Below are 11,276 nucleotides of genomic sequence, written 5' to 3' on the forward strand. Positions count from 1 at the left end.
TTGAATAGGTTTTTCCGTGGATTGAATTAGTCTCTGTGTTTTCACGCTCCCCTTGACGATATGCACCTTACAACAATGTGAGCTGTAGGTTGGTCCCCTTTTAGCTCTACATTCCCTTATCATGCTGGTATATCTTTTGATCAAATGCGATCTAGATGGGTTGTAGGTTTGCACAAGTATTTGCCTTCCCTCCATTACTCTGTGTCTTCTCCGTCTGACTTTACGCTAATTGCGTAGGTCCCGAATGAACATGCCCTGTCTGTCTCTCTATGAAGGCTCCTCTACGCTGTACTCGTAACGCATGCGCTGTAGCGATTTTCTTACACTCTATGCGCATGCGCACTGCACGAACGAAACTTTGATCTTCATTGACTGATCTGAATCATGTGATTCAGTCAAGATGGCGGCCGCCATCGCTGCTACCTCGCGCCATGCTGTACCTCTCACACTGGTAAGCAATTAGATCATTATTCTCACATTTAAATATAGCGACCACCTGCCACACATTGCCCCTTTGCCCTGAGGAAGCCACCTTCTAAGGTGGCGATACGCGTGGGTTAGGGTATTTACGCCGGAACCCTCCCACCTCTGTGATAACTACCCGGCTGGGTCTGTGGTATCTGCGTTCTCCTCTTTTTTTGGTCTCTTGGATGCATTGTTCTTTTTATTAGACCATTGAGATTAGCACTGAGATGTGCACACTTGATTACCACTGTCACTATAATATGATGGCTTTCCTAGTTAGTCCACTTTGTACATTCTTTTAAGGATCTTATACTGTTCTAGGAGCCTATATATGTCAGTATATTAAGCCTGTGCTATTGTACTATAATTTGTTGCCTCAGGGACACAGGTGCACCTGTTGTCTCTGAGTACTATATTTGATCTGACATACTATTTCTATCAGTGACAGTTTCTCTAGGAGATAGTAATTATATTTACGCATTTACTATTGTGAAATATTTTGTGATCTGTTGATGTTGTCACAGAGGGGTTTATAAACTTATTATTGCTATCTATCATCTTTAACCGAGGGCTCCGACTCTGTATCTTATGCCTTTTAGGCTTTTTAAATGATTTTATTATTGGTGTGTCCTTTCACCGAGTGTGTTTTATTAGTTGTTGCTGTGCTGTACCAATAAAGTTACAATTTTTTGCCAACTGTCTGTATTTGGTGATCCCTGTACCGGTATACTCCTTTTTTTGTTTCTCATCGAGGCAAAAGCTTTGCATAACTATGTGTTTTGACGCCAGTCAGTCACCAGCTCCCGTAGATTGCCTGTGAAGATCCTTTGCTGGAAAGTAAAAGCCAAGCTTGGCTTGAGATTCAGACAAAGCAATGTTATACAGTCGTTTGATATAAAATGTTTCCAATTTATTACTACAGCTTAAAGGGTTCTAGGTACATTAAAAATATGGCATCAAGGCAAAAACCAACACATTTCGGACACAGTTGTGTTTAGTTATGGAATGAATAAAGTGTTAGAAATTATTTATCAAGAGTAACCAGCTAAAACAAAACACACCCAATAGATTTTTTTCTGCTGAGTGTGAGCTGTTGACTTATCATCTACGTTAATAAATGTACTCAGCTAATGCTTTCTCATGCTGTAGCCAATAGTTTCATACAATCCAATCTGGCATGGCAGGATGCATGGTTACTAGAGATGAGCAGACTTGCAGATAACCAGGACCGGCAGGTACATTTTTTAAAATATCTGGATCAGGTCCGGAATCTGGTACCCATATAAGTCTATGGGAACCAGAATCCATCGCAGCGATTAAAGATGTTGGTGAAACAGATGGGGGGGATAGGATCACACGTGGTGTACTCACCAAGGCTCCATGTCACGGCGATACGCTGCTTCCAGGTCACCTATTCACTTCCGGCGCTGCGTGCGTCTAGAACTCTAGATCGTGCACTAAAAATAAAGGTAGATGCTAGAATGTAGGGGCTCCTTCCTCCTTCCAGGTATGACGCAATTTGTCACGTTATAGAGGGCATGTTGAAAGTTGAAAATGTAGCCCGATGTTTTCCAGATGGAATAAACATTATTTTTCTAAGTCTATGTGGGTATGGAGTTGCTTGTAATAGAAGCGGAGGTCTGGGAATAAGACCCCTAGATGGCAGGGGGGGGGGGTGAGCAGATCTCTGCGCCTGCGATTTTCTCCTGGTTCATGCTTCATGAACCAGGAGGATCAGGATGAGCAGATCTCTGCACCTGCTCACACTGGAGTGCTTTGCGTGTCATGCACCAGGAGACTCAGGATGAACAGATCTCTGCACTCGCTCACATAGAGGGGTGCTGCACATCTATTCATGAATCGGGAGGCTCAGGATGAGCCTCCTAGTTCATGAGACGTGCAGCACTCCTCTGTGAGCGGATGCAGAGATCTGCTCATCCTGAACCTCCTGGTTCATGAATAGATATGCAGCCCTTTAACAGTGAAAGTGCTGGCAGGGGGGTGCGGGTTACACTTCCCGACCCCTAGCCAGCACTGTCATGTTAAAGGGCTGGCGGGGTATGGGGCACGGCCCCGTACTTTAAGCCAGAGTGCTTTAGGCTTCAGCCCGTGTGTGACCTCTGGTGAACTGAGTGATGTCACTGCTGTCAGCCGGGACCTTCTTGTCAGTGTTTCCTGGAGCCTGGAGAGATAGGACATGTTTTCGGTCTCCTCAGGCTCGGATGTAGCAGAGCCAGGACTGTTGTGGGACCTCGTGTGGATTACATTGGACATGCAGGGGTATTTTTTGGGGTTAAGAAAGTGGTGAAAGAGGGTGTTTTTTGTATTTTATTTCAAATAAAGTATTTTGCTCGGTGTTTGTGTATTTCTTTTTACTTATAGAATTAGTGATGGGGGGGTCTCATAGACACTTAGGCTTAGGCTTGATAACAGTTGCGCAGTTATTAACCCCTCATTACCCCGATTGCGAACACATAAGGACAATCGGGAAGAGCCGGGTAATGTGCCGAGCTTGTCGCATCTAACACATGCAACAATCACGGGCAGCTGCAGAATGCTATTTTTAGGCTGGGGTGCCTAATAACCATAGGCCTCCCCAGTCTGAGCATACCAGTCCCCAGCTGTCGGGCTTTATCATAGCAGGGTATTAAAATTGGGGGAGGGGGAAGGGGGGGTGACCGCAAGCCCTTTTTTTTAAATTATTAATTTAAATAGTTTAAAAATAAAAAGCCGCATGCGGTTCTTCTTATTTTGATACCCAGCATGGATAAGCGCAGAGCTGGGGGTTGCAGCCTGTAGCCATATGCTTTATCTGTGCTGGGTATCATAATATGGGGCGACCCTACGCCAATTGTGTTATTTATTTTTTTTTACCATGATACTGTCCCGCAGACAGAGCCTGTGAGTGGTTGCAGGAAGACGCTGTCACACAGGCTGGGGGCGCATCTGACTACAACCAATCACAGACACCAGGACAACTGGTGGGCAGGGAAAGCAATGCATATGTAATGAAGGTAATGAGTGGCCTAGGAAGTGAACGAGAGGCTGCAGGAGCAGCGTACAGGTGGCCGGAGCCTCGGTAAGTAATTAATTGGGCAAGTCTCGTTTTAGTTGGTTTTTCATTTTAAATTGTCCATTACACGATTAATATGTCTAAAAATAGCTCTATGTCAAAAACAAGTTGGGTTTTGCCTTGATGTAATATTTTTAATGTACCTGGAACCTCTTAAGCTGTACTAATAATTACATGAAGTTTATAGCCAAATGGTTGGATACCTTTGTTTGCTGTTGGTGCAAGTACTGTAATTTAGCCTGCAAATAAGGGGGAGTTAGCTCAGATATGTCTCAGGGGCATGTACTTTTTCCCCTAAATGAAATTGACCAATCATAAGCAGGAGACATCATACAGGGAAAAAAAAATAATAGAAGACGTCCACCAGAAAATGTCAGATCTGTCTTTCTCTGAGACATGAAATGACACAAAGCTTTGCTCTCCTCACTGAGCTCACTGCCAGAATCTACTGTAGTTACAAGGAGGGGGTAGTAGAGCAGAACTGTGTGTCATTAAAAACACCTTTTGCATCTTATAGCATTGCCATCTCTGCTCTACTTCTCCTCTCCCACATTGAGTGCTGTGAGAGTCGCTGTAAAGCGGGCTTTACACACAGCGACATCGCTAGCGATGTCGCTGGTGAAAGCACCCGCCATCGTCGGTTGTGCGTCACGGGCAAATCGCTGCCCGTGGCGCACAACATCGCTCGGACCCGTCACACCTACTTACCTGCCTAGCGACGTCACTGTGGTCAGCGAACAACCTTCTTTCTAAGGGGGCGGTTTGTTCGGCGTCACAGCGACGTCACTAAGCGGCCGCCCAATAGAAGCGGAGGGGCGGAGATGAGCGGGCCGAAGATCCTGCCCACCTACTTCCTTCCTCATTGCCGGCGGCCGCAGAGACGGTGATGTTCCTGGTTACTGCGGTGTCATACATAGCGATGTGTGCTGCCGCAGGAACGACGAACAACCTGCGTCCTGCAACAGCAACGATAATCGGGATTAGAACGACAAGTCAACGATCAACGATTAGGTGAGTAATTTTGATCGTTTAACGGTTGTTCGTGCGTTTCACACGCAACAACGTCGCTAACTAGGCCGGATGTGCGTCACGAATTCTGTGACCCCCAACAACATCTCGTTAGCGATGTCGTTGCGTGTAAAGCCCACTTAAGACCCTTTATTTAATATGACCCGTAAGACACAGGCCAAAATCAAGGTATGAGACCAAAACATGGGCCATCCTTTCTATTTTCACATGCTGACTTATCATTAAAACTTTAATTTCATATTTAAGCAAATTCCTTGGTATTCTGCACTTTTGCATCACTGTTTTCTAGCTATGAGTGTCGTCCAGAAATTCGATTGACTTCATAAAGACGGGCATACAAAACAACCGATATGGTCCTGCATGGCACTATCTTTGTCCTATATGGAAATATTTATGTAGCCCTCTATGCCCAATTTATTTTGGTTATTTTTAATTATAAAATTTCTTTGTAATTTCACATAAGTGCCTAAAAGTGAGGTAGGTACATTTTACATTGACTTTTAGTTAGATCGCGGGTTGTAGGTATGTAGGGCTAACACTTACCCCCATCTCCTTTATCTGAATGAACGTCTGCTGTCTGGCTGCCTTCTGCAATATACACAGGAAAGCTGGAACATTCAAGGAATAGCTGGCATGCAGCGATGAAGGCTGGACGGTATTCTTTTGGGGAAATTGGTTTATGTATTTTCTGTTCGCTTGTATTATCTGTGCCCTCCCATTTAGTGTTAACTATTTCACCTCCTGATGACTGTTCTAATGTGAGTGTTTTAGGTGCTACACTCTTCGGAAGAATGTACAGAGTAATAAGTCTGGTGAGGAACTGCTGGAAATACTCCAAGCAGCACTGCATCGCTGTTTTTTGTGCTGCCTTTATACTCCGTGTAGTTGTTCCCTTTGGACTCTTACAAGGGTATACAATCGTCTCTTCAGACCCTATAGTGGACGCGGTTTCAGTTTCTGATGAGGTGCTAACCAAGGGCAGACCAGCTGCACTCTGCCCATCACTCAGCGGCCGGTCAATATCATCCGCTTTGTCTTCCTGGTACTGTACAAATTCTGTAAATCCACTTTCTGAAGATCGGCTGCTTGGTGGATTTTCTCCATCTTCAAACACATCGCCTGGAATTTCAGCAGAATTTGGAGACAACTAGGAAATAAAATGAATGATCTTGTGAAACTATATATAAATAGCATTAAAGTGAATCTTATATATAAAAGAGCTGTTATGGGCTGGATATATTAACTGCCTTCCAATAGTATTCGGCCCCCTTGAATTTTTCAACCTTCTCCCACATTTCAGGCTTCAAACATAAAGATAAAAATTTTAAATAAATGGTGAAGAATCAACAACAAGTGGGACACAATTGTGAAGGTGAATTAAATTTATTGCTTATTTTAAACTTGTAAAAAAATAAAAAACTTAAAATTGGGCGTGCAATATTATTTGTCCCCTTTACTTTCAGTGCAGCAAATTCACTCCAGAGGTTCATTGAGGATCTTTGAATGATCCAATGTTGTCCTAAATGACTGATGATGATAAATATAATTCAACTGTGTGTAATCTAGTCTCCGTATAAATGCACCTGCTCTATGATAGTCTCAGTGCTCTGTTTAAAGCACAGATAGCATCATGAAGACCAAGGAACACAACAGGCAGGTCCATGATACTGTTGTGGAGACGTTTAAAGCCGGATTTGGTTACAAAAACATTTCCACAACTTTAAACATCACAAGAAACACTGTGCAAGCGATCATATTGAAATGGAAGGAGTATCATACCACTGCAAATCTTCAAAGACCCGGCTGTCCATCCAAACATTCCTCTCAAACAAGGAGAAGACTGATCAGAGATGCAGCCAAGAGGCCCATGATCACTCTGGATGAACTGCAAAGATCTACAGCTGAGATGGGAGAGTTTGTCCATAGGACAACAATCAGTCATACACTGCAAAAATCTGGCCTTTATGGAAGAGTGGCAAGAAGAAAGCCACTTCTCAAAGATATCTATAAAAAGTGTTGTTTAAAGTTTGCCACAAGCCACCTGGAGACACACCAAACATGTGGAAGAAGGTGCTCTGGTCAGATGAAACCAATATCTACATTTTTGGGCACAATGCCAAACGATATGTTTGACGTAAAAACAACACAGCTCATCACCCTGAACACACCATCCCCACTGTCAAACATGGTGGTGGCAGCATCATGGTTTGGGCCTGGTTTTCTTCAGCCGGGACAGGGAAGATGGTTAAAATTAATGGGAAGATAGATAGAGCCAAATACAGGACCATTCTTAAAGAAAACCTGTTGGAATCTGCAAAAGACCTGAGACTGGGACAGAGATTTGTCTTCCAACAAGACAATGATCTCAAACATAAAGCAAAATCTACAATGGAATGGTTCCCAAATAAATGTATCTTGGTGCTAGAATGGCCAAGTCAAAGTCCAGACCTGAATCCAATCGAGAATCTGTGGAAAGAGCTGAAAACTGCTGTTCACAAACGCTCTCCATCCAACCTCACTCAGCTCGAGCTGTTTGCAAAGGAAGAATGGGCAAGAATTTTAGTCTCTCGATGTGCAAAACTGATAGAGACATACCCCAAGCGACTTGCAGCTGTAATCGCAGCAAAAGGTGCCGCTACAATGTATTAACTTAAAGGGGACGAATAATATTGCACGCCCCAATTTTCAGTTTATTTTTTACAAGAGTTTAAAATAAGCTAAACATTTCATTCAACTTCACAATTGTGTCCCACTTGTTGTTGATTCTTCACCATAATATTAAAATTTGTATCTTTATGTTTGAAGCCTGAAATGTGGGAAGTGGTTGAAAAATTCAAGAGGGCTGAATACTTTCGCAAAGCATTGTATATGCATGAGATTCTGCCACCAGAGATTATTTTAAATGTAAGTGGCTGCTATCAGTGTGAGACATATAGAGCAAGAGAGAAGACTGTCAGTCATTACATGTCCCACACTGGTAACTCCCCCTTTCATGTAAATAAGCACTGGAGCCAGATTCTCAGGGAGATCCATGTCCGGACCATAGATCTTAACAGAGATTATTTACATATTAAGAAAATGTGGATTTCTCTGGAAAAACAAATTGGGTTGCAGATATCAAGGTATTTTATTCAGCTTGCTATGATCTGAATGCCCATATAGAAGCTTAAGGGGGCTTCACACGCAACGACATCGCTAACGAGATGTCGTTGGGGTCACGAAATTCGTGACGCACATCCAGCCTCTTTAGCGATGCCATTGCGTGTGAAACGCAGGAACGATCGTTAACTATCAAAATTACTCACCATATCGTTGATCGTTGACACGTCGTTCTAATCACAAATATTGTTGCTTTTGCAGGACGCAGGTTATTTGTCGTTCCTGCTGCAGCATACATCGCTACGGTTGACACCGCAGGAACGAGGAACAACATCGTACCTGCGGCAGCCAGCAATAAGGAAGGAAGGATGTGGGCGGAATGTTCCGGCCACTCATCTCCGCTTCTATTGGGCGGCCGCTTAGTGACGCCGAACGAACCTCCCCCTTAGAAAGGAGGCGGTTCGCCGGCCACAGTGAGTGACGTCGCTAGGCAGGTAAGTAGTGTGACAGGGACTAACGATGTTGTGCGCCATGGGCAGTGATTTGCCCGTGACGCACAACCGACGGGGGCGGGTGCTTTCACCAGCGACATCGCTAGCGATGTCATTGTGTGTAAAGTGGCCTTTAGGAGAGAGGATCATACTGACAGATTCCCATAAGAGGGGTTGCATTCCACTATCATCCTTAATATTGAAAAAGATTTAAGAAAAAAACAAATAAAAAAGAAAAGAAAAAAAAAAAAAACTTCTACAGTTCCCTTGGTCATCCTTATACCAATTCTGTTTTCTCCCTTAGGACCTACCATTAACAAGTCCCAAGTGGTCATGTGGCAAGTGGCGGAGGGATAGGTAATGCAAGTGCCAATGTGAAGGGAGTTTAAAGGAGTTCATTTTTTAACCTATTCCTGGCCTTTTGAATCTAGCAAAATGGAGAATCTGAATTTTTCAGACAATGTGTTACAAATCAGATTGTTTACAAATAGATTTGCTTATTTCTATATCCAAACATTATCTCTAGACATGTATATAGGAACATGACACAGGCAAAATTTGACACAAGAACGCTAATGCAACCCAAGATTTCAAATTGTGACTCCAAGGAGTGATCTTTGTAGGGACCAATTTTTGCGCTTATTTTATTCCTGCTGCTACTCAGTGTATGCAGTTTTTTTGCTTTACAAAAATCCAACAGTTACAGAGATATGATTTTTTTAATCAGTGCTAATTTTTCTGGTAAATACCAAGGGGGTGTCGCTCAAAGGATATAATACAAAGCAGCATAAACACACGCCCCAGAGAATACAAGTCCTGTTGCTTTCTGAATCCCAGGAGTGTGCAATCTACACACTGTTAGGACTCTCATCCACTTGCTGGTTTCAACAGTCATCACCTGAACATTGAGAGAAGTGGCTAAGACTCAAATCAGCCCATGACCTCAACTATACAAATCGCATATTGGTGGTCACGTGACAACCAATGGAAGCGGCAACAGGGCAGAATCCTACCGATATATATATTACACACTGCCAAGATTTAGCAAGCTGCAGGGCTTACAGAAAATTTCCTCATAGGTGGACAACTTCTTTAAAGAACCTATACGGCTGAATTCACATGTCCGTATTTCGCAGTCTATATATGGAATAACCTTGAGTTGCCTAGCAAGACATATATGAGGCTATTAGATTGAGTCAAGAGGCCAGCGGTCAGTCAGGACATTGTAGCCTCTACACGGACCGTTAGTACGGACATATGAAGTTAGCCTGAAAGTGAAAAGGAAAACAGGCTTGTAGAAAATGTAATGAAATAAAAAAAATACTGGAATGAAGTCATTAATAAGGGGTACTTAACACGCTGAGACATCGATAGCGATTGCTAGCGATATCGCGTGCGATAGCACCCGCCCCCGTCGTTCTTCCGATATGTGGTGATCTCTGCCATAGTGAACAATATCGCTACAGCAGCGTCACACGTACATACCTGTGCAGCGACGTCGCTATGGCCGCCGACCATCCCTCCTTCAAGGGGGAGGTGCGTTCAGCGTCACCGCGACGTCACTAAGCAGCCGGCCAATAGAAGCCACCCTTCTGCCCACCTTCTTCCTTCCGCATTGCTTGTGGAGACAGGTAAGGAGATGTTTGTCGTTCCTGCGGTGTCACACATAGCGATGTGTGCTGCCGCAGGAACGACTAACAACATTGTACCTGCAGCAGCAACGATATTAAGGGAATGAACGACGTGTCAAAGACTAACGACTTTTCATGTTTTTGCGCTCGTTGATCGTCACTCATTGGTATCACACGCTGCGATGTCGCCAACGGCGCCGGATGTACGTCACTAACAAAGTGACCCCGCCGATGTATCGGTAGCGATGTCGCAGCGTGTAAAGCACCCCTTACGCTGAGACTCACAGAACATTTGTTTCCATTATAATAACTTGAATGATTTAATTACGCAACTCTATAAAGTGGTATACCACCTTTGGGGACACTTTTTTTTTCTACTTAAGTGCAATTTATTAATGCTAAAAATTATTTTTGTATTGAGTTTTATTAAAACTTTTGCATCATTTGCCTTCTACATGTATTTAAGTTGAAAAAAGAAGAAAAATGTCCCCAGGTCTCCATGGGAAAAGGTTTCCATCTAGAAGTCATTAAACTCATACAGATTAATGAGCTACATATAAAAGCAGCATTAGATATAATGTAGTGCCTACCTTCCTATCCTCCTTGTCTTTACCAGAGCCATTTGGTACACTGGGTAGCTGGAAGCCGGTGCCTGCGGACAAAAGTGGAGGCTGGACTTTGCTGAGAATCTTCGAGCAAAGTCTTAGGGAATCAGTCAATTCCTTGAGGTCTAAAGCTTGGAGGTGGCTGGTCAGGGCAGAGATCATTCGGAGGAGCAGCTGAGGCAGATGTTCAGTCTGTATTTCAATATAGGTCTCCTATGATGAAAAGGAAAAAGATGGGGCAATTAGTTATAGTAAATGAGGGTCTAAAGAGTGCATTGGGGCAACTAGTCTACTTACTGAGGAACAGAGCAGGGTTTTTAGGGCCATTTATTCAAATCAACAATCCAAAAATCAACATCAACCCTTTAAAGTGCCTGGTCACATGACTTCCTACATAAAGCGCCATTCACATACAGTTATTTCAAGGGAGAGTTATGAGGCCACCATATACATTAGATGGTTGGCTGGTCCCGCTGACTTTTAGCTAATGTATAGGGGGATCCTTAGCCTGATCATAATTCTGACATTTTTCAGGACACTGGTTTTTGAAGGGGCATACATTGCCCAATGCTGACCAGATCAGTGTGATCATTGCACATATTATCTGGTACATTCCTGCACATTATCTGAACAGATTGTAGGACGCACCAAGATGAATTTAAAGCAAGGTGTTCCATATTATTTTTTTTTAAAGAACATAATGGCAGAACCCCAATGCCCAATGTAAACTAATCAGATTGTCTCGTGGGGCACTTAGCCCCATAAAAATCTTTCCTGTTTAGTTTTCTCAACTATGACTATCCAAAAAAAATATATGTGTCTACATTATTTTGGAAATGAGGGTGCTGGGTGCACACTTGGTACTTGCCAAGCTCAGGGCATC

General features: G+C 43.3%; 1 protein-coding gene across 2 annotated transcripts in view; it reads right to left on the reverse strand.

Moving 5' to 3' along the window:
- Positions 1–10,602, reverse strand: part of DOP1A (DOP1 leucine zipper like protein A) — an 80,936-nt gene extending 70,334 nt beyond the window's left edge. For both annotated transcript variants that reach the window (XM_075340168.1, XM_075340169.1), the window contains exons 1-2: positions 10,379–10,602; positions 5,111–5,714 (exon numbers count right to left, since the gene is read on the reverse strand). In XM_075340168.1, the coding sequence (XP_075196283.1) occupies positions 5,111–5,714; positions 10,379–10,555 (781 nt within the window). In that variant the 5' untranslated portion in view covers positions 10,556–10,602. The remainder of the gene's footprint in view (positions 1–5,110; positions 5,715–10,378) is intronic.
- Positions 10,603–11,276: the final 674 nt, after the last annotated feature.

The sequence above is a fragment of the Anomaloglossus baeobatrachus genome, chromosome 3 (genome assembly GCF_048569485.1).
Source record: "Anomaloglossus baeobatrachus isolate aAnoBae1 chromosome 3, aAnoBae1.hap1, whole genome shotgun sequence".
NCBI classification, from domain to species: Eukaryota; Metazoa; Chordata; class Amphibia; order Anura; family Aromobatidae; genus Anomaloglossus; species Anomaloglossus baeobatrachus.